Here is a 23,426-nt window from a genome sequence, read left to right as displayed (position 1 = left end):
GGGAGGGAAAAAAAAGGGATGTAAAAGATGCGCTGTGATTGGTCAAGTTCTAGGGGTCGGGGAAAGGCAAGGGGCTGAGCCTGTTGGGAGGGCTCGACCGAGGAAGGAAAGGGGGCGGATCTCATCCAATCAAGACTCTTGTTACAGAGCCCAGCCCAGAGCATAATAGAACACAGATATTGGATAGGGAGAAGCAAAAAAGGGATGTAAAAGATGCGCTGTGATTGGTCAAGCCCTCGTGTGGGAGTTCCAAGGGGCGGAGCCTGTCAGGATAGACCGACCGAGGGAGGCGGAAGCGCTTTATTACCCAGAGTGCAGCGCGGGGGGCGTCCACGGAGGCTTCCGTCGGTTTTGGGGAAAGCTGCGAGGAAGGAAGGAAGGGAAGGAGCCGCCGTTTGGCATCCAAGATGGCGGTGCAGGAGTCGGCGGCTCAGCTCTCCATGACTTTGAAGGTGCAGGAGTACCCCACGCTCAAGGTGGGCGCCCCTGGCCTTGGCTTTGGCCTGCGGGGGCCTCGGCCCTGGGTAGGGAAGAACGGGGTGGGGCTGGCCTCGTCTGGGCGAGACAAAGGCTGCATCCACACTGGGGGGGGATGGTAACTCTTTGCTTGGATCAAGGTTGCTATGGAATTCTGGGAGTTGGAGTTTGTTGTGCTGGGCCCACAACAAACTCCAACTCCCAGAATTCCATAGCAACCTCGAAGGAAGCATTCTCTAATGTTTCCCTATGAGCAAGTATCCCTCAATGTATTCCTATAGGATATTTCCTGTGTGTCTGTTCTAACTACACAAGTCCACTGCCGTGTTCTGTAACACATGAACTTTCTAGACCTGGGTGGGAATCACACAGCATAGTCCATGGTGAGGAATCCTGGATAGAGTAGTCCAGGCGGCCACATGATTCCCAGCCTGGGAGAGTATTGAAAGGCAGGCCCACCCTCTGTAGGCAGTGCTAGCCTGAATAGGAAGTTTCCATGCCATAAGTATCTTTGGCCAGACTGTCTGTCCATTGAGTTAAATTGGCACACTAAACAACGGTCCTTTGTAGAGCTTTGGACCTACAGAGAGTACTGTCTGAGTTTGACAGTAGCCCCGATCTACAAAGCAGAGCCGTACAAGACCATCTAGAAAAGCCTCTCTCAAATTAGGAAAACCAGGCATTATAAGACATTATTTCAGTCTTATAATGCCTGGACCTCATTGAGCCTCAGTGTCCTCCTACCTTTATTGATCTCACATCCAGCATTTCGATAGCACTTCCTGAATTCGATGGATGCAAGCTCCAGGAAAAGCGATTCCACCTCAACATTAGGAGGAACTTCCTGACAGTGAGGGCTGTTCGACAGTGGAACACACTCCCTTAGACTGTAGTGGAGTCTCCCTCCTTGGAAGTCTTCAAACAGAGGCTGGATGTCCATCTGTCGGGGATGCTTTGACTGAGAGTTCCTGCATGGCCGGGGGTTGACTGGATGGCCCTTGTGGTCTCTTGCAACTCTGTGATTCTATGGTTGATCTAGGCTCCTATATTGATCTGTAATGGCGGCATGTTGTAGTATATTCCGGAGAGCTGACGCATCAGTTGCGCAGTGCTTCACTGTGTTCCATAGCATTGTGTAGAACAAGTGAAGAACGCCATAATACATCAGATCGTGTAACATGTCAGATTACTGTAGTTTGGTTGTAATGATAAATGAAACTAAAAATGCATCTATATGTCTGAAAATGTTCACCATGGCAAGTCTGTTTGGTGCAAAAATCAAGGAAAAGGTTGCATATACAGTGGATCCTTGTTATACGCTGGGGTTTGGTTCCAAGATCCCCCGTGTATAACAAAATCCGTGTATGCTCAAGTCCCATTAAGTATAATGACATAGCAAAATGGTGTCCCTAATAAAAAATGGAACATCAAGGTAAATGTATACTTTTTTGGAACATTTTCAAACCATGTATGCTTGAATCCGTGTATAAAAAATCCGTGTATAAGAAGGGCTGACTGTAGTACAGTATGTCTGATACATTACTTCCAAGAGGTGGACACTGAATGCATGCAAGACTTTTGTCTCCTGACAATCTTTTTCTTATTTGGGATCGGAGTGAGTCTGCAACCATGACAGTATTCTGTTGTGTTGACTTGCTGTGAATATGACTGTTCACGCATAGGGGAAAACGGTTCTTCTAGACGTCTTAGAAGGTTTCTGGGTAGTTAGCAAATGGATCAAAGTGTACATTGAAATCGAGGGAGAAATTCAGTTAAATGTACTGTTACACTTTAAATTCTACTGAATACATCAATATGAAAACATATATGGCAGTGTAGACTAATTCTCATGCCTTGATGGGACAAGTGTCAGCTAGATAGGGGAAGAGGTAGAGATGGAGGGCGTAATTTTATGACTTACAAGACTAGCTACCAGTTGGGACATGATTTTTATCAGAATCTACTTTTACTTTAGAAGCCACTTCGAAGTAATACAGAAGGAATTTTTTTCCTTCTGACTATTGGATTTTGAATTTCTTCAGCCATGGAGAACCCAAGTGATGCCACTGCAAAGACTGTTGTTTGCTCTCTGGATTATAGTGATATAACCATGTTTCATCAACAGAAATTATTGCTAGATCATTCAAAATGGTGCTAAATCAACCTGGAACTATCCACTTGATTTCATTTCTGGCCAGCATTCGGCATTTTGGCATCCACTTGGCTGACAGCTTCTGCATAACCAACTGCTCATGAATTACAAACCCAGTGTTTTCCCTGGATATCTCCTTGTGTCTCGATGGTTGTTTTAGCTGAGATTTGCTGATACGCCAAAATGAGGTTATGAACATGCTCAACCATTTCAGGAGTTGACACTGTTGAAGGCTTAGTGGCATCTTTGATGTCGAAATTTCCACGCTGAAAATTGGCACACCATTTCTTCACAGTTGAGTGTGACTGGCACTTGTCACAGCATGTTTGCATCATACATCCTGCATTTCTTCTGCAGGAACAGGAACTTCATGATGGCCTGGAGTTCAGCACTTGAAAACTCCACACTTTTTGCTGACTTGGTTCTATCAGTAATATGAAAACAAAATCAGAAAGTAGAGCTACGGTTGCGAAAATTGGCAATTTATAATACAGATGAACACTCTTTCAAGCTACAGTGACAAAGTTATTCTCAAATTTTGGGAAGTGGGTCGGGCCGAGAACATAGCAGCACTTCATCCTGGCTTGCACCAAGTTTTATAATATATAATATAATATATATTGCAATATATAATGGTATAATGTATACCAATGTATACCATTATATATTATAATATATATTATAATAATGTATGCCAATGTATACCATTATATATTATAATATAATATAAAATAATATTATTTTATATTATATTATAATATATAATGGTATACATATTATATATATTTTATATTATATAATGGTATAATTTATATACCTTCTTCATAGCCTTTCCAGCACTTTATTCCAGGCTGCTTGAGAATTATTGTGCATTTATTGTTGATAAATAAGGGATTGTTGCTTTCTCTGTGTGTTTAACTTGACTCTTCTGCCATTTTGTATTTATCTCAGGCTACACACCTGTATTTCTGCAGCAACCCAGACTTCTCTGTTGCAGCTTTGACTTACGTAGACCCCAGTGTCAGTAGCAGCATATTCAGAAAAGGGGTGGGGGAACTGCAGATTGCCTTCTTGCAGTAGTAGTGCTTCTGTCTGTGATGTAGGTAGATCATCTGCATGTTTGAGGCTAAGCAATTTCAACCTCTAAATCTATCTCTCCTCCTAATAACTTAAAGCCATAGTGATGAGCTTCCTTTATTATCTCTGAAGCAAAAAATGAAAAGGAACCAAATACTTTCCCTTGGAGTGTAGTGGAGTCTCCTTCCTTGGAGGTCTTCAAGCAGAGGCTGGATGGCCATCTGTCGGGGATGCTTTGATTGTGATTTCCTGCATGGCAGGGGGTTGGACTGGATGGCCCTTGTGGTCTCTTCCAACTCTATGATTCTATGAAAGTTGCAGGGACATGGGCTCTGAGGGTTTTACAAACAAATAGGTCTTAAGAATGGTGGTGGTGATGTCTATTTGACTCTATTTGATCTCTATAATGTAATACGGGCATATAATCAAGAACACACAACAGCATTTTGCCCATCAATGAGGATTCAAAATGTGCAGGTATTCCTAATGAGTCTTTCCCATGCCTATGTTTCAGTATGATCATGAAACCACTGGGAGAGAGAGGTCATCAGGAAACATATAGTAGGTTTTCACCCATTTAATAATTCTCAGTTCCTAAACTTTTCTCCATAATATTCAGGTAGAAGTTGTCAGTTGGTGTTTGGAGTCAGTTATTGGTTGGACAAGAGTTGCTGTTGATTCTGAAGAATTTGTAGTTGATTCTAATAAATGTAGAGCTCACTTGTAGATCTTGTTCTGTTTTCACATGGGATAGGCAGAGTTAATTTGACTTTAATCAAACTCTTTCAGTTGACTCAATTTTAATTGCCTAAATTATTAGTGGGTAATATTCTGTTTACCTTATTTATTACAACCTTAATACATTTTGGGAGATTTTGGTTTTGTTAAATGATAGGTACACACTAAGATGCTATTCTGAATTGCTTCAGATTTTCATTCCATCAAGAAAGGGTAGCCCCTATCATATATATCTAGATACCTCCATCTCTCCATGTTCTTCATTAACTTGACTTTTTCGCATGTAGAGAGGCAAGGCTGACAGATGCATTTCATGTACACCACCTGTGTGGGACTGCTGTTAGCTCCCATCTCCATAAGCTGCTGTTAACATCTACAGATTATAATTACCGTATATACACGAGAAAATTAGGTCAAAAAAATTGACCCCAAAACCCTGGGTTGACTTATACATGGGTATTTGACCTGAGCCACCTCTTATCGTGCTGGCTCCGCAAGGGACAGCCCAGCTGGGAAGGGCAACAGCCCTGCAACCTCTCCCAGCTGGACTCCCTCCCTGGGAGAAAGCCCAGCTGTGGAGAGACTGGGAAGGGTGACTGATTGCCCTGCAGCCTCTCCCCAGCTGGGCTTCCTCCTGAGGTCTGACCCTTGACTTATCCAGTACCAGTACCCATAATTTTTGCCCCAGAAGTTGACCTGGACATATAGGCTCCATACAGACAGGCCAAAATAAAGCTGCTTCGGGTCACTTTGGAGGTATGCTGTTTAAATGATGCATGTGTACTAAGAGTCCAGAAGCTGCACCAAAGCCATGGTCCAGTCCTAAGGACTAGAGCACAGGTTTGGCACAGCTTCTGGGCTCTTAGTATGCATGCACCATTGAAACAGCATACCTCCAAAGTGACCCGAAGCAGTTTTATTTTGGCCTGTATGTATGGGGCCATAGTCAAGTATATATAGTAAAAGTTACAAATATAATATTCATCAAGATTGTCTTAGGCCTTCTAATAGATTTAAGAAAATTCTGAAATTTGATTTTAATCAAAAATGAGTTCTAAATTAAAAGTAAGTTAATCTTTTTTAAAAAATGAAAACATTTTTTATTTTTTTAAAAATTCAACCTTGTGACTGGAATTTCATCTTGGGGCTACTCCTGGACCCGATTTGATGCTATATTATTAGGCATTTGTCATTGACAAGATTGCTTTTGGATCCATAGCATGATGATTTCCCCTCTTTTCCAAATCCTCCTGACTTGATCTTTCATATCCTCCTTTGCAGATTATGTAATTTTTACTTATGGGACGCCTACTGAAGAGGCATTGTCAAACAGCCTTCTGCAATGTGATGCCTTTCCATAATTCCTGACCATTTCCTATGCTGGCTGTGACTGATGGAAATGTAGACAAAAACAACTGGGGGGGGGCACCTTGATGGGAAAGACTGTGAAGTGTCTTCCAGAAGTCAACCTTATTTGAGGACTTGTCTAACAATAGCTGGAGAAGGGTTGATCCATATTCTGCCCTGCCATTGTGAAGTAAATGCATGCAAAGTTAGATTGTCCCTCTAACTGTGATACATGATTATGCCATCATGGGAGGAGAGATCTGGTGCTACATGTTTTGTCAGATGAATATGTGAAGTGCCTTTGATTACCTGGGTCTTCTGTTTGGTGGATGGTAGGACTAATTTACGTAGAGCCAGAGCTGTTTACTTAGAGTCATTTACAGGTTTCTGAGGATAAGACTGAATCTGCCTTCTTTATTCTGTTCAACAGTTTTTTTCTTTTTCTAATTTCTTCAACTCCTCTTATGCAAACAAACATTGTCATGCATTCATTCAACACTTGATAGGGGCGCCTGGTTATACATGCAAGTCATGGATTATGTAACCCCCATCCCTCCAATGGGCATGCATTTGGCATTTGAAAAACCTGTGTGGGCACATCTGAGGAAATTCAGGTTTGTTTGTTTGTTTGTTTGTGTAAGGCTAATGCTCAATATACAGCTACCGGTAGTAAGTCCATCAAAGGAGCATGGCTTATCTACACTATCTTGGCCCTCAGTAAGACAGGAGTATTGCTATCAACAGTAGAATTCTTCAAAAATCCAGTTAACAATGGCTTGCTGGTTGTTGTTGTTGTTTTTAAAAATCAAAGTCTTCGGTTTATGGTGTAAGTGGTAAAAGAGGTACACTTACACTGTAGCATCAAAATTCAGTCTGATTCAGACTGTTTTTCATGTAGACAAATTTGTACTGTCAGGGAAAAATAAGAAGGGCAGGACAAAAAATACATACAATTCTATAAGTGTTCTTGCTGTTTCAGATTTTAGGAAACAAATAGAACATCTGTATTGTAAATCATCTTGGTATCTGTTTATGTGGAGGTGGTATATTAAGATTTTAAGTAAATAAATAAAACCTGTTTTAAAAGGAACATAACTAAATAAATCATAGCTAAATAAAAATATATTAGCAAGATAGAACATAAGTCTGATCAATTAAGTTGTTCTGTGTTAACTGTAAAAAAGCTAACAAAGGTGCAAATACTAAAAATGTTTATTTTTAAAGGTACCATATGAAACACTGAATAAACGGTTCCGAGCTGCTCAGAAAAACATTGATCGAGAGACTAGTCACGTTACAATGGTGGTAGCAGAGTTGGAGAAAACACTGAGCAGCTGTCCAGCTGTGGATTCTGTGGTTAGTCTCCTGGATGGAGTAGTGGAAAAGCTCAGTGTTCTGAAACGGAAGGTAAGGTGTATTTCCTTTCAAGAATTTTATTCTTTGGGTTTCTAACTTTTGTCATTCTTTTTCATTTTGCTCTCTTTTCAGTTGTCAAGGCTAAAATAATAAGATTGGCATTTGAGGTTTAATAAGTAGCAAAACTAACAAAATGTGACATCCCACATCTATGTGATTACTGTATAATGAGTCAAAAGAGAAATAAAATGTAGCTTTCCCAAGCCTGAGATAAAGTTCAATATTTTGTTTGTTTTCGTATAACTTGCTGAAATGTATTCTCCAAAGTGTATAGTATATGGAAGTTTTACACACTCCAGGGTAAATCAGTCTCAAGTTTAATCTAAAGTTAGATGGTTTGTCTTAATTCTCAAACACATGGAATCAGTGGCATTATTGTAAAAATAACCAAAACAACTATAATAACAATGATGATATTATATAAATAAACTAATATTCTTCAGTCCCAAAGATGGTTTTCTAGTAGCACCAGAAGACTTAAGTGTAGTTGGTGGGTGGTTTATTATTATTATTATTTTGAAAATGCTTGCTTTTGTATGAGTCATCAAATTGTGTAATTAGAAATACCCATACGTTAGAATCATAGAATCAAAGAGTTGGAAGAGACTACAAGGGCCATCCAGTCCAACCCCCTGCCATGCAGGAACTCTGTCAAAGTATCCCCGACAGATGGCCATTAGTGCATAATCATGAATTAACAATCTGAAAATTAAAAGATAATTTTAGTATTTCATGTGTTCTAGCTAAGCTCTAATAGACATTATAGGAAGTTCTTGGACTTCCAAATACCTCTTGCTTATGTTTGTATTTACACACAGAAAAAGAGACCCGAGTTACAGCCCTTCAACTGCACCGTTCCCACAAAGGCAGGGGGCATAGAGGGTATTTTCAGCATGTTTTGGGGTCTTACTGAGCCATTTTAGGCCTTGGAGATGCCTTTTATAACAGGAAGTGGGCAGAAGTCCCTTACTGTTGTTTTTTTAAACCTTCTGGGCTTAAATTGGTCAATGGGGCCAGACTGTATTGACAGTGTAATTTTTTGGCAACAAACCTTGGACCTTGGGGTGCCCATAGGATCTCCAAATGTGATGGGAAATGCTCTCCACACACTCTAGATGTTGTTTTGGAACAAAAACAAATTTATTGAAACCTGAGGGCCCCAAAAACTACTGGGGGGGGGACAATATGTAGCCTGTGGGCTGTACATTGTCCTTCCCCACTTTTCATAGAGGATGCTGGTAATACAGGTTTTGGTACGGATTTGAAAAGTCAGGTCAATTTTCAATGCCAGAATTAAATATTTGCACATCAAATGCATAACAGTTTGTTATCATCTAATTGAGGATGACGGTATAAATCCAGATTTGACTATTGCAATGTATATGAGTTACGCAGTATATTGGGTTTTGTATGTATAGTTAACTGTGAAACTATCTCAGTACACTTACATTGCAGGATAGTAAATCTGAGTTACTTCACATTTGTAGTTCACACCTCTTCAGTCTTAAGTTGTTGTGAATAACTATTTTTTTAGGCAGTGGAGTCAATTCAGGCTGAAGATGAGAGTGCAAAACTATGCAAACGCAGGATTGAGCATCTTAAAGAACACAGTAGTGATCAACCAGCTGCTGCAAATATGTGGAAGAAAAAACGGATGGATCGCATGATGGTGGAGCATCTCTTGCGATGTGGCTACTACAATACAGCTGTAAAATTAGCCAGGCAAAGTGGTATTGAGGTTGGTACTTATTTAAATGAACTAACTGTGGAAATGTTTCTCTTCACAGTCTCTGTGACTAACATGTATGGTTCTTATACATACATAGATATGTATGTATGAAAAGGGATAGCATGGCACATTGCACGCTCCACTCCTCTTAAGAAACTAGAAGCTTCTTAGAGAAGAGGAGAGTGCCTACTAGATCTTTATCTCAGAGTTCTAGACCCTGATAGTGAAAGTGGATTAGGGATTCTGTCATGGCTGGAGGCAGAAAAATGCTTCCTGTCTTGTGGCACCCTTAAGACTAAGCCATTTATTTCAGCTTAAGGTTTTGTGAATTACAATCCACTTCTTCAAATGCATGGAGTCTAGAAAAATTTATACTGAAGCCAGTTAAAGACCCAGCTATGTTATTCTAGAGTATCAATATGCACAGGGATCTTGTAGCACCTTTGAGACTAACTGTGCAAATTAAATTGTAGCATAAGCTTTTGTAGACTCAGTCTGCTTCCTCAGAGCCATGCAGATCTATTTGCATACTGAAATAGATTAATTGGTCATAAAGGTTCCACACGGCCATTTTCTCTCCCCATTCCCCACCCTTTTTTACAGACACAAAGTAATGACTGTCTCTTTAAAAAATGTTATGTGTTGTTTGTCTAGAACACCTCCTAAACTTGTGACTGAAGTTTGAAGTACTTGTTCATAAACTCCATTTTCTACAGTTTCTAGCACGTTTTCCATAGGTGAAATACACTTTGAATAAATTTATTTGTATAAATAGACTTAAAGAACAGCAGATCTTTCTGCTACAGCAAAGTTTGTTGCACTTGCTCTGAAGTTCTGCTAGTGTAGTGTTTTTGACAGCTTCAGATAGTCACTGGAGATACTGATACAAAATGTATCTAGTTAAAAATGTATTTTTATTCCTACTAACCCGGGCTAAAGAATTCAACAGAGCCTGCTACAGTGTCCTTTTACAGACTGAAGTATTCAGTAGCATTTGTCTTTCAATGATTCAGTATAATAGCAAGTAATTTATACAAGCAATAAAAAACTTGCCGCAGGCATGTTAATACTGGATGATTTGTCACAAACAGGCTCTTCATTTCCTGCTACCAGCTATTCAGCTGAATGGAATTTTAATATGTAATTCATGCTCACTGGCATTAGAAGAATGTGGGCAGAGGTTATATGGCCATTACAATTGGATGACAGGTCTTAATTTAATGTACTCACATACCAATTTAAATATTGTTGTATCGGACTATTTAGTCTATCATAAATAATAAATAAATAAACAAATAATAAAATATGTATTTACATCCCGCCTCTCCCTTCCAGGATCTAGGCGGATAACAGCAGTCCAATAAAACAGATATACAGACAATAATAAAATTTCCCTAATCCCCTGAACCCTCCCTCCTTCTACTAAAATTGCACATAATGATCAAGATACATATCATACATATGTCTGCACGCACGCACGCACACGCACACACAGATAGATACACGCATGCACATGTAAACACATGCACATGAATCTCCAAGATACTAGACCAGGACTGTTTCATTCCATCCTGAATAACCAATACACTCACATCAGCCCCAAGATTAGAGCAGCTGAATAACTGAAAGGTGCTTTCAAAGTAGAGAGCTCTAAATGAGAAATCACATCCTATATGTGCCAAACAAACATTCATTGCATTGCTGCTGCTCAGTTTGGAATAACAACAACAACAACAACAACAATATTTATTTGTATCCCGCCTCTCCCTGTATTGGATCGAGGTGGGTAACAATCATCTACTTGAAATCTTTCTCTCACATTGTTCTTTACCCTTTGTGATAAATCTATTTTGTGATAAATCTATTAATACTTATTTCTTATAGTTCTAGTGATACTCTGCATGTAAATATTATACTGACATTTAGGCATCTTGGATATACAGGTTGAGTATAGCCAATATGTGCAAGTCCTATATCTGAAATGCTTGGGAGCAGAAGTGTTTTGCAGGTTTTTTAAATTTTGAAATACCTGTATGTTGTATGTACATTTGTTGTGGAGATGTTTTATGTATACCTTATGCACAAAGCCTGAAGGTAATTTTATATATGATTTTTAAATTTTTGTATATGAAACAAAGTCTGAACGCTGAACCATCAGAAAGCAAAGGTGTCCCTATCTGAGCCACTCATGGAAAAAGTTTTGGGATTTGAAATATTTTGGGCTTTGAAATTCTGGATAAGGGAGACTCCACCTGCACTGTACGAGTTTGCCTCAGTTAAGGAAATAGGTGTGCACCTGGTTTTAACAGAAAATTTTGTACCTAAGGTAGAAATAAAATGGATAGAATGGGGATAGTTTCCTACACCACAAAAAAGAAGAGGAGCAATATGTCTTAGCAAATCACCCCTAACCCCCAAAAAACTAACATTATGTACATGTGAAATGAAACAATTCAATCAGGTAAGCCTTACTTAAGGAAACAAAAACATTTTGAATGTTCTAGTGACTCTTTGAAAGATTCTTCTAAAATGCATCCTGGGGTGATTTTTTCCCCTTTCAACAGCCTCCATTTTTCTTACGAGTTCCATTTTGGTGGTGGAGCTTACAGATCTATGCTTTTCAATATGCCAAGGTAGCTGATGAAGCAGACTAATGGGCTTTCCCCATTTGTTTCTGTTTTGCTCTTCGCACATGCTCAGCAAGTGATTCAGATGGCAGCTGTATAATTTGCCTGTTGTATATAAGCACACACAGTAGGATCACCTAGAGTAGAATTCTATTCTTTCCCAAGTTAAGATTGCATTGTTTACTGCAGACATGGTGCTGCAATTCAACACTGCCTTTCTGTATTGTCTGACTTTTTCCAGCCCTTCTTCACCATCCTCCCAATGCCAATGCTGCAAAACTTTTCCAGCTAGTAGCAGTTTTCCAACTAGTAGCAGTAGCAGTCTTCTCTTCTTTTTCTCTCCTCTTCATGAAATAATCTTGTTGTGCATCTCCTTTTTAAAATATAAACATTTATTGTGATGCCTTGCCTATCACTGAAAAGGTCATGAAATTGTATTACTTGTTAGTAAAGACAAGGAGTAAAGTGCTTTAGAAACTTAATGGTGGATGAATTGTTTAACTCACACTTCCAAATTTTTAATCCATATTTGTTTAACAAGCAGGTATATCAAAAATTTTTTTGAGTAACAGTAATTATTATATAAGAAGATAATTCAAACTTATTTTGGTCATTTAATTCATATAACATTTTTCTGTGCTAGGCTAGTTACATGTCCATGTGCATTTAGTTAATGGTGAAATATTCAAAATTAATGTAATAACAAATACATGATCTTTTGTGCCCTTCATGGTGCCTATACATGTAAAGGTTTGTTATTTTACATAGAAAAGTGGCCTTTTAACTCAATGGTTAAAGTGCTAGTGTGTAACTGGGCTGGCCTAGTGAATAAATACTTCCCTATCCCCTCTTTCCACAGCAGCTCCTGAAAATGACATCATGGGGTCCTGTCAAATAGGGTTCTGGGGCTCTTATGTAGGGGTCAACAAAAGAAGGATTTGATCCTGGAAAGCCAAATAGATGCACTTTCTGTCTGTGGGAACTCACAGTGGCATATGCCATGGTCTGTTTTTATCATATTTGGTTGCCTTCATGAAAACATGGTTTCATTCCACAGATGAATAACTGAACTCTTCCCTCTCTTTCTAGGACTTGGTAAATATTGAGATGTTCTTGACAGCAAAAGAAGTAGAAGAATCCTTGGAAAGACAAGAAACAATGACTTGTTTAGCTTGGTGTCATGATAACAAATCTAGGCTCAGGAAGATGAAGGTATTCAGATTTTTAAGCTGATCAGAGCTTTGATGAAATGTATTAGACATATGCTTTATGTCTGACCATGATGGTTAGATGTTTGCTTTTTCCTGAAAAATGACAAGCACCACCCAGTTACCTTTCTATCAGGTTGTATAACTGCTTTATGTAAAAAATGCACTTGAAAAATGTATGAAGATTTATAGATACTTAAAATGATGCCTTACAATATACTAAAATTTCTCTTAATATATGACAGATAGACAAAATGCTCAGTACTAATCCCTTAGTTCCACAGAAAGAACATCTCCTGAAAATTGAAATGAGAACTAACTTCCTATAAAAGATAATTGTGCTAGAATTTAGGGCAGCATTTCAGGGACTGTAAGAACAAGTTAATGTATATGGAATGTACTGAACACTCAAAAGTGGACAATACACGTTGTAAAAACAGATCATTTAACTGCATGTGGTGTGGCTGTTGTATGTTGTTCAGTCAGTTTGACTTATGCCCGCCCTATAAATTTGAGACCTCCACGAATGTCAGTTATCAGGAACCCCCTTGCAAGTTAAGGGTCATTGATTCCTTTATTGAATCAAGCATTGTTGTCTTTTGTAGCTAGTTATACCATCTCATGATGGGCTCAAGTACAGTAGCCTCATTTTAGTCATTTTGGCTGCTAATGGAAAGTTCAGGCTTGATTTTCTCCAGAGTCCATTTTTTTATTATTACCTACCTAGTGCATGCTATCTGTAGAACTTTTCTCTAGTGTCACATTTCAAGTGAATTATTCTTTCTGTTAGCTTTCTTCATTCTCTAGCTTTCACAACCAAATAACAGAAATCAGAAATACTCTGTCCTGGATAATTCTAACTTTGATATTCAATTATATATCTTTACTTTGGGGATCTTCTCTGGTCTTCATAACTGTCTTCCAAGTCCTAGTCTCCTTCTGATTTCTTTGACTACAGTCTTCATTTGATCTATAGTCTTTGACTATCTCTGTGCTTAAATTGTCAATATTCATTGGCTGTATGACCTACAGTGGAGCACATTATAACAGAGGTGGGCAAAGTGCAGGCCATGGACAGCATGTGGACCTCAGGGTCATTTTTACAACCCCCAGGGTCCTACAAGGGTAAGACATTTTCTCAAAAAACCATACCTTTTTATCTTGAAAAAATATTTTCCTCCACATTTTGGCCGCCCCGGGCCATTTTAGGCTGAGGAAAGGCCTTTTTTAAAAAAAAACCAGCAGTGACATCGAGGCCCTGTTTTGAAAAAAAGGCTTCTTTTGAAACTAAATTGGCTCAGGAGGAAATAAAAACATGTTAAAAATGACCCCCCCCCCCCCGTGCTTCAAGTGTGTCGGGAGGCAGTTGGGGACAAAAAGGTTTGGGGGGGGGTTGCAGTGGGGATGCAGCTCTTCAAGGTTTGCTAGCCTTCCACTCATACCCACCCTTGCATCAGGACAAAATAAAAAGACGGTAATGTATGTTGGTATGTAATTAAATTTTCTTGTTTCCTTTGTATATTGTGCTTTAAAGTGTTAGCACATTTCACAGATTTTAATTTGTTATAATAGCCCTATGAGATAGCTTCAAGTTGCTGATAAGGAGCTGAAGGTGATGTGACTTTCATATGACTATCTAGGTTGCTCATGGCAGAGATGTGATTCATACCATGTTTCTTTTGATTCATACCTTTATTTAGCCAGCTATGCAAGTACATAGTATGGCATCACTTGTAAAACCTGTTCTGCAAGTACACAATCTAGTTGCATGCAGAAATTATATTAAACAGACTTCTGTCTGCAGTGCTGTTTTAACTATATAGTGGGTTTCAGTAGTAGAAAATATTTATCAGTGAAGAAAAAAAATCCCTATGCAATATTGTTAATGAGTCTTTTCCATAGCGTTTACTACTCAAGGTAACTAAATCTTAACATGAATAGAGTTTATGTTTAAAGTGAGAAATTTGCATTTCTGCTGAATGTTATTGGAGGGGGGAATCTCAACACTAGGAATATGTTTCCTATTACAGTGAAATCTGGCAGTGATTATCTATGGAAAGAAATAACAGGATAAGTTTAAAAACAAGTAAATCAGTATAACAATTCTGTCTATCAAACCAAACGATTGTTAAAGGAACCTAGTGGATGCATCTGCTATCACAGAGTAAACAAACAATATGCAAATAATCTGTTCAGCTTCACCCTTCATTTTTACCAAATGAATTTGTACTCTTTGGATTATTTTCATTTTTTAAGACTGAAACTTTTAAAGTAATACCTTGACTTAACCTAGTGCTTCTCAAACTATCTGGTGTGAAGGTCTGTCATTGCTGTCCCCCACTCCCTTCCAGGGACCAGTACTATGTTTGTTCACATTAGTTGCAATGGTTTCTTTCTTTCCTGGAAACTTGCCAGGGACCAGCAACCAATGGCTCTTGGATTGGCATCAGTCCATGGACCTTCATTTAGCAAATGAGTTAAGCAAGTGAGCAAAATGAGGACTGTTCAGACTAGTATTTGAAAGGAATTATTTCTTAGCCAAGTAGGCTTCTTTCAAAGACAGAGATCCTTCCCTTAATGTTGCTTTTCAGAAAATATTTTCAGCTACAGCATATAATATTCCAAATGAAAACTGAACCACATGCTACCAGCTAAAAATGGAATATTGGTCAGAAGGACATGGTTATTTAAAACAGTCAATGTTATGATATATCTTTTTTCTTCTTTTATTTCACCAGTATAAATTTGGGGGGGCAAATAAAATGCAAGCCATTAACTTTTTTTGATTTTGCATTATCACATTGAGTAATTTTCAAAATTCCTATTGCTTTCATAATCAAGTAAACACTGTTAAGTTTTCCAATATCTGAAGGCTTTTGTTGCCATACATGAAATGCCATCTTGTCTCTACTTTCAGAGCTGTCTTGAGTTCAGTCTAAGGATTCAGGAGTTCATTGAACTCATTCGGCAGAATAAGAGGCTGGATGCTGTGAGGTATGAAAATAAGATGCTTAGCAATAATTTACCTGAATATGTTTTACTTTACTAATAATTGGAGTAGCACCAAGGAGCTGCACTTCAGTGTTATTACTTATTAACAGTGATTCAGACTTGTCTGTTTGGGGCATTTTAAAAATATTCTAGACTGTCATTTTGTTGGACCATAATTGTTTTACTTTTAAAGCTTCTTGCTTCGTAATACAAGATATATATTGTGTTTGACTTCCTGGAATAGTTTATTGTTCATCCAGAATACAGGTTGCAACTAACATTTAATTTCACTAATGTGAATGATTGAGTAGCTTGAAACCTCACTACTTTGAAATAATTCCTGTGGGTGAAATACATGAATAAAATAGGGATGTTCACATGTTAACACAGTTCAGCTGGCATCATTTTAGGGATATACAGAATTGTAAGTTTCATTTATGCGTGTGTGCGCCCTTTGTAGGGTGCTGTAGGGGTTGATATTCCCATCCTCTCTGCAGTGCTCAAATCCTGTCCTTGCTAAACAGCCTCAGAAGCCCCCCCCCCAGCTATTCTGTGCTATGTGGGGGGCAGGTGAGATCACTGAAGTGTCTCTCCTATAACTAGATGTGAAATGGTGATATCAGTGCTGTGATCTGCCATGGTTCTGCCAGTGCAGGGGGGCTTCAGAGGTCTCAGTGCTGCTGCAGTAACTTGCATCATGCTCCTGTTCTCCAAATCATGAATCACTAGTATTGGATTTGATCCAGATCTTCCATAGCACTGCTTTGCAATCAGTGCAAAAATTTGGGGGAGCTTGATTGCCCTTGTTTTGGAGAAATGGCTTCACTCAATAAAGTCAGCACTGTTTATTATAATTGTTAGGAAAACCTGACTTTTCAATATTTTTTTCTTTAAATTTATTATTCTTTAGATAGCGTTTTAGGATAACAAAGCAGAAACTGAAGTGCTGGAATTATAAGAAAAATCATTTTGAATTCTGATTTTCAGACATGCACGGAAACATTTTAGCCAGGCTGAAGGAAGTCAGCTGGATGAAGTACGACAAGTGATGGGGATGTTAGCCTTTCCTTCTGATACTCATATCTCTCCTTACAAGGTATAGTTATTTCATCTTAACTTCACTTTAATAAATGACCATATAATTCTTTTACAGCAGTGTCCTTTGGCCCATCCTTGTGTTTACTAACTTATTGTTTAATACTTAGGGTTTTTTTAAATGAAACTTACAGACAGGTATTTAATCGTATTGTTATCAACAAATAATTACTTGTAGCCTTATTTTCTAAATTGATAATTTATATGTCTGGCTATGATTGTGCTTTTTCTGTGTTGACAATTTATATGTCTGACCCATCAGAAAGGATTATGTGAGGATTAGCAAAAATATGGACATATGGTGTTACTTATTTTCTTTGACCATTTCTGTTTATACAAATGCATTCTTAGTGTTCATGCACCAGTTACATAAGCACACATTCACATTTTATTCTCACTATTGACTGTTGTGTGTGTGTGTTGTTGTTGTTGTTGTTGTTGTTATTTAATTGCCATCAAGTCGACCTTATGAATGAGAGACCTCTAACTCACCCTGTCATCATCAGCCCTGCTCAGGTCCTGCAGACTCAGGGCTATGGCTTCCCTGATTGAATCTATCCATTGGGAATGCAGTCTTCCTCTTTTTCTCCTGCCTTACCAAGCATTATTCTCTTTTCTAGTGAGTCATTTTTCTCATAATATAGCCAAAGTATGACAGATTCAGTTAAGTCATTTTTTCCTTCTAGAAGAGAGTTCAGGCTTGATTTGCTCCATTTATTTGGACCCATTTATTTGTGTTCTTAGAGATGAAAGGGTGATGGATTCATTCAAATAAGAAACCTTTGATCATGAACCTACAATTTTAAGAAAGTGAAGTGGAAGTTACACTCAGAACACTTGGGAAAAATGTAAATTGGAATTGTATACAGTATTAGAATGTAGATTGAAATGTATTTTGAGCATTTCCAACCTGGGGACCATTGTTTTGTTTTCCATATTTGTTGAAAAATTTTAGTTAGAACTAGAGAAGATTCTGTCTCTGTAGACTGAAGCATCTTGAGTCCAGATGTGTCTTAGCCGCATCATTATTTGTAGTTGTCATCTACCAACTCTTAAGGTGAACCTGTCTCAGGACTTTATTGGCAGAATTTTTTCGGGGGGGGGGGTTGTTCTCTGAAAGTACTTATTACTGACAAATGCCAATTATGTTACCAGTGATGGTCTCTTACAGATCTCCCACCAGTCTCACCCCTCTTCCCCACTACAGTATTGCCCAGTAGCTGTTTGGCACATTTAGTCTGGCTTCACCACAAAAGCCTGTCTGAGAGACCACACTAGGAGCACTCTTCACTTTTCAGTATAGCCTCTTGCCTCAAAGGAGCACTTAACCCCATCACTGTGACTTATGGCAACCCTATCATGGGTTTTCTTGGCCAGATTTGTTCAGAGGAGGTTTGACCTTTGCCCTCCTCCGAGGCTGAAAGTGTGTGATTTGCCCAAGGCCACCCAGTGAGTTTTATGGGAAAACAAGGATTTGAACCCTTGTCTCCTAGTGTCTTTGTACAGCACTCAAATCACTATACCTCGATGGCTCTTAAAAAAAAATCCTCAACTCAAAAGACTCAAGTCAGCCAGGTTTAATGAATGTTATGTATCAGAAGGGACATTTGGCTTTGTTTCAGCTAGTGTGTACAATGTACTACTTAATTTTTTCTTAATACAAAAGATATTTTGTATTAAGAAAAGACAAAATGGCCTTGTGTTGCCTTCAGAGTACAAGTCCTAGGTGCTCTTTGTCTGTAAGCATGCACCCCTACCCCCAACACATATTCAGTGTGATACGTACATTGCTTCTAATGGCAGGGAACAGATTTATGATAACTGCTAAATTTGTGGTCTGATGAAGATCAGTATGACGTGGTTTTTTTTTTTAATTTTTAAAAAAAGCCTTCCTTTGAAATGGTTCTGTGCTGCAATTTGCACCTGTGAGAGGTAATGGCAAAATTATATTATTGGTGTAATAAAAACTTGGAACAAGAAGAATTTAAAATGTGTGACAGAGAGGAGAAAAAGTTGAATGTGCAGAAGTCACTTTAGCTTCAATTAATTTTTCTGTGAAGCATAATATCAATAAATATAAACTGGATTAAGTTTCCATTAAATCAGGGATGGATATAGATTATGCCACTTAGATGAATGAAAGAGGATGCTGTGGTAAGTACCAATCAACCATTTCAGGTGAATTAAGCTTGCATTTTTTTCTGCTCAGGTTATTAGTGGCCAGTTTTATAAAACTACAGCAACTTCTTTCCCTTTCAGAAATGTTTGCATAAATACATGCATCTTTAATGTTGACCTTTTTGATAATGAGTGTGGAAACACTTTCTTGTGGTCATAATTATGGGCTAAGATGCTAATTTCAAGACCTGATTATGCTACACAGTTATTGCTTCAGTATTTTGAGTATCAATATGTTCAATGTGTGGTTTGCTTTTTGTGTGTTCTCATTAGGATCTTCTGGACCCTGCTCGATGGAGGATGCTAATCCAGCAGTTTAGATATGATAACTACAGGCTGCATCAGCTGGGGAACAACTCTGTCTTTACTATAACACTTCAGGCTGGCCTTTCAGCTATAAAAACCCCGTATCCTTTAATGTATTGTAATAGAATGCTTGGTCTTCAAAAATTATGCCTTGAATATTTTGTCACCTAAGTATTTCCCATGCTGGGTTAAATCAGCAAATAAATATTCAAAACAATGATCTTTAATTATAGGGGAAAACTGTTAAAATTACAATTGTAGTGTAAGATTTGAATTGCAGACATCTATTTTTAAACATGAGCAAATCTGAATAATACTCTCTGAATCACTAAATGTTTTAGTTCTGTCTTAAAAGGAACTTAACATGTGAAGATGTTTCAAGGGATTCAGATTTATACAAATTATACACAGCTGATTGCCTTTATTGTGGCAGCGCTGAAACAAAACTCTAGTGTTTGTAGAATTTTTCTTCAAATTAAGATGGCTGGTATCTGAGACAAGTGAATCCTATTTAATGTTAATAGCAGTAAATATTTTTGTAGCTGTTGTCCTTTAACATGCTTTTTAATAGACAATGTTATAAAGAGGATGGCAGTTCAAAGAACCCTGACTGCCCTGTGTGTAGCAAATCCCTAAATAAGCTGGCTCAGCCTCTGCCAATGGCACACTGTGCCAACTCCCGACTAGTCTGCAAGATTTCAGGAGATGTGATGAATGAAAATAATCCTCCCATGATGCTTCCAAATGGATATGTATACGGATACAATGTAAGTGTTTCCTATTAAAAAATCTGTCCTGAACTTGATTCAGTTGTTCTGCACAACTACTAATAGCACTATACAGTCAGCCCTTTTTATACACTGATTTTTTTATACACGGATTCAAGCATACACGGTTTGAAAATGTTCAAAAAAAGTATAAATTTCAAATATCAAACCTTGATTTTCCATTTGTTATAAGGGACACCATTTTGCTATGTTATTACATTTAATGGGACTTGATCATACACAGATTTTGTTATACGTGGGGGATCTTGGAACCAAATCCCAGCGTATAACAAGGGTCCACTGTACAGTTGCCCCACCATTTTCACAGACTTAAAGTCTGCGTCCCTCATCCATTTGCGGGCGGCAGACAGAGGGGGGCAAAATGGGGTCTGAATATAAGCAATTTCCCATTTTTACCAAGGAGGGGGAGTCCAGAATGGATCCCCCACGAAAATGGAGAGGCAACTGTATTTGCTTTGCAGATTTAACTTTCTGCATCAGTAAGAAAATTAGTGCTTTCTTCATAATAAAGAATTAGTGTGCAACAGGCTGAAAACTAAGCGGTTGTACTAATATTAGAGAGTGAAGAGGCTATGACAGTTTTATCTGCCTTATTTTTTAGCCATTTCCCCTATTAATGCCTATTAAGTCTTGATAACTCTTCAAAGAAAGAACTGTTCTCTGTAAAATAGGACACCTGTTTACCTTAGGCAAGGGTAAGAAACATGTTGAATTACAATGAAATTGATTAGGGGTTTTCAAACCTGGCCTTCAAGAAACTCTTTCAATATTGATTTGGCTGGTGATGAACATCTATGTGTTGTAGATGATTCTAGGCTGCTTATTCAGTTGCATGAAGGGTTAGCCACTTCATTTTCCCCTTCACCTTCAGGGAACTACATTTTCTTAATAGCTTCATTAACTTTTTGCAGACATCACAGCACATACCTTTCCAAGCATTAGAAAGCTTTTGTTAAATCTCATACAGTGAATGAGTTGAATCCAACATAGGACATGCATTTATTTTGCCCCAGAGTAATAGAAATAGAATGACAAGAGTAGATTTTTGAATTACTTTCATAGCTATTTTAACTGCCATTTCTTCATTTAGTTAGATTTTTTTTTAAATTAAAAAACTTTCTTAGATAGGTTTAAACAATGTGTAAGCCTACTGAGTGTAGTGTTTTTGTATGGAATAGTTTTGCGTAATAGTTCTTATGAGACAACGTTATTGTAATACCTTTTGGTTTGCCTCATGATGCACGTGAATAACACTCTGTCCTGTTCACAATAATTTGGTAACTACACACTCAATGTCCCTACCCTTTTTTCACTACCTAAAAATTTCTTTAGTTTCTGTCATGACAACACTTCAAAGGTATAAGCTAAAATACATACAAGAATAATAAAAGTAGACTCAAATAAAAATGGACTCTGTGCAAAGTGTCTTGGAAACAGGGTTACAAAAGGGTTGTTGTGACATTGGCCTGCATGCTTTTGACATACAGTAGTCTGTGAGATTAGATAAATGACCATGGTATTATTTCTAGCTCTTACAAGTTAGCATTTAGATTAAAGCAGTTGAATAATGAATAAATATTAAATATATTTAATTTCAATGTCTTGATATATTTTCTTTTTTTCTCTTTTGTTCTAGTCCTTGCTTTCTGTTCGTCAAGATGATAAAGTAATTTGCCCAAGAACCAAAGAGGTCTTCAACTTCTCACAAGCTGAGAAGGTCTACATTATGTAAATCCCTCATACACACAATGAAGTGCCGCTGGAATTTGTCACAAGATATTCTGGCATGCCCTATAGAAAGATATCTTGAGAGTGGCAAAGAGAGCTGCCACTTGGGGAGGGGGGGGGAATTCAGATTTATTGGTGGCATTTTTCCTTGCGACCAAAGATCAGTGAGCAACAATATATACTGTTTGGAAATGAAGAAATATGACTAAAAGGTTGTACTTGGAGGGAACAAATTTTGAATGTTTGGATTTTGTAACAGTAATTGGACTTTCCTCAAATATTCGTCCAGAAAAAGAACCGTACTCAAATGGACCATTTCACTTGTGGGGGAAAAAGTTACAATGGATCTCAAAGGGCCACTTCACATTTCAGACCTGTTTTCAGCATCATCAGTGTGTACCCACTTGTGGAACAACATGCTGTTTGAAGAGGCCAAATATGCAAATCTGTAATACACACCAAGGAGTTGAGGCCAGTCACAGCTTCTGAATGTGTGTCCATCCTGGGGCCTCGGGTGTATGTGTATGCATGTGTGCTGTGTCGGAGAATATGAATGTGTATGCGTGAGTATGAATGCATGTACAACTCACTTTGAAGTGTGGCTGTCACATGCAAACTGGAAACAAGTTTCCTATAGGCCCGTGTGCTTCCTTTCTCTGTGTTAGCAATTGGCTAAAACCCATTTGTTTGATATCCTCTTACACTCTGCCTTTTAAATGATTCCATGGGACACTCTTAACTCCTTTTATGAAACACTAGTGCAGAACTAATTTCACTTTCACTGGAATAATTAGGAATTCCGTTGAAAGGAAATACGAGGCTTTATTCTCTCCTCCACTCCTAAAGCATATTAGGAAGACTGGATAAATATAAAGAACTGGTTAAGTTACAGGCATAATACGCAGTTTGTATGTATATCTTTCCAGTTGACCATAGTGTTAAGATCCTTCATTTATTAGTTACTATGTGCATAGGATTCAGTATCAAACCATTAGTGCTACTGCCTTATTTCTTGCTTTGAGAATGTACTCACATGAAAATCAGCTGGTAACCTTAAGTGTTGGGCAAGTTTTGAAGATGCCTTTCAGGATAATTATGTAATGTTAGGGTATTCATTACACCAGAGATTAGTTCAATTTTAACAGCTACAGATCACCTCCTTATCAATTTCCAAACAAAACTCATTGTAGTTGAAACAAAACCATATGGTAGAAGTTTGTATTTAGCATTTATTTTTGCATGTTGATGTTGATTAGCTAATAAAGTCTGTAAACATAAGCCTTCATAACCATTGTTTCTGTTCTTTGAACAGTTGAATATCAGGTCTTCCATTGGGGTTCAGCAGGGTTTTTTAAATTATTGCTACCAAAAGGGTTACATTTTATATAATATGAGTATTGACAAGTGGTCACTCGTCATTAAGCTTTGTTTTCAGAATGTTCTGGAAGTTTGTGTGATATGAGTATCATCTTTAGAAGTCATGACCTACTTTTCATAACTAGGCAGTAGTGGCACACATGCACTGTTTACCTATTCTAAACATTCATCCACTTATACTTACTAAATTCT

General features: G+C 38.0%; 1 protein-coding gene across 2 annotated transcripts; it reads left to right on the top strand.

The window, feature by feature from the left end:
• Positions 1 to 322: 322 nt before the first annotated feature.
• On the top strand, positions 323 to 23,135 carry MAEA (macrophage erythroblast attacher, E3 ubiquitin ligase). 2 transcript variants are annotated; one of them, XM_089510967.1, is made up of 9 exons: positions 323 to 452; positions 7,016 to 7,198; positions 8,742 to 8,945; positions 12,653 to 12,775; positions 15,689 to 15,765; positions 16,750 to 16,858; positions 19,309 to 19,442; positions 19,913 to 20,108; positions 21,766 to 23,135. In XM_089510967.1, exons 1-9 carry the CDS (start codon positions 408 to 410, stop codon positions 21,859 to 21,861), a joined length of 1,167 nt encoding a protein of 388 aa, XP_089367093.1. In that variant the 5' UTR covers positions 323 to 407; the 3' UTR covers positions 21,862 to 23,135. The 2 variants fall into 2 exon arrangements, with proteins under 2 accessions (XP_089367093.1, XP_089367092.1); XM_089510966.1 differs by having other exon boundaries at positions 323 to 476.
• Positions 23,136 to 23,426: the final 291 nt, after the last annotated feature.

Source organism: Sceloporus occidentalis, unplaced genomic scaffold, assembly GCF_023333645.1.
Source record: "Sceloporus occidentalis isolate IW3139 unplaced genomic scaffold, rSceOcc1.0.p SCAF_2, whole genome shotgun sequence".
Classification (NCBI taxonomy): Eukaryota; Metazoa; Chordata; class Lepidosauria; order Squamata; family Phrynosomatidae; genus Sceloporus; species Sceloporus occidentalis.
The sequence above is the reverse complement of the archived record's forward strand: the minus strand, read 5'-3'. Positions and strand labels throughout refer to the sequence as shown.

Bases quoted from the DNA above. Each gene is read 5' to 3' on its own strand.
- MAEA (XM_089510966.1), top strand. From the start codon at position 408: ATGGCGGTGCAGGAGTCGGCGGCTCAGCTCTCCATGACTTTGAAGGTG. The intron at 15,766-16,749 runs GTATGAAAATAA...TCTGATTTTCAG, and splicing joins AAGAGGCTGGATGCTGTGAG to ACATGCACGGAAACATTTTA. The intron at 19,443-19,912 runs GTATCCTTTAAT...GCTTTTTAATAG, and splicing joins CTTTCAGCTATAAAAACCCC to ACAATGTTATAAAGAGGATG.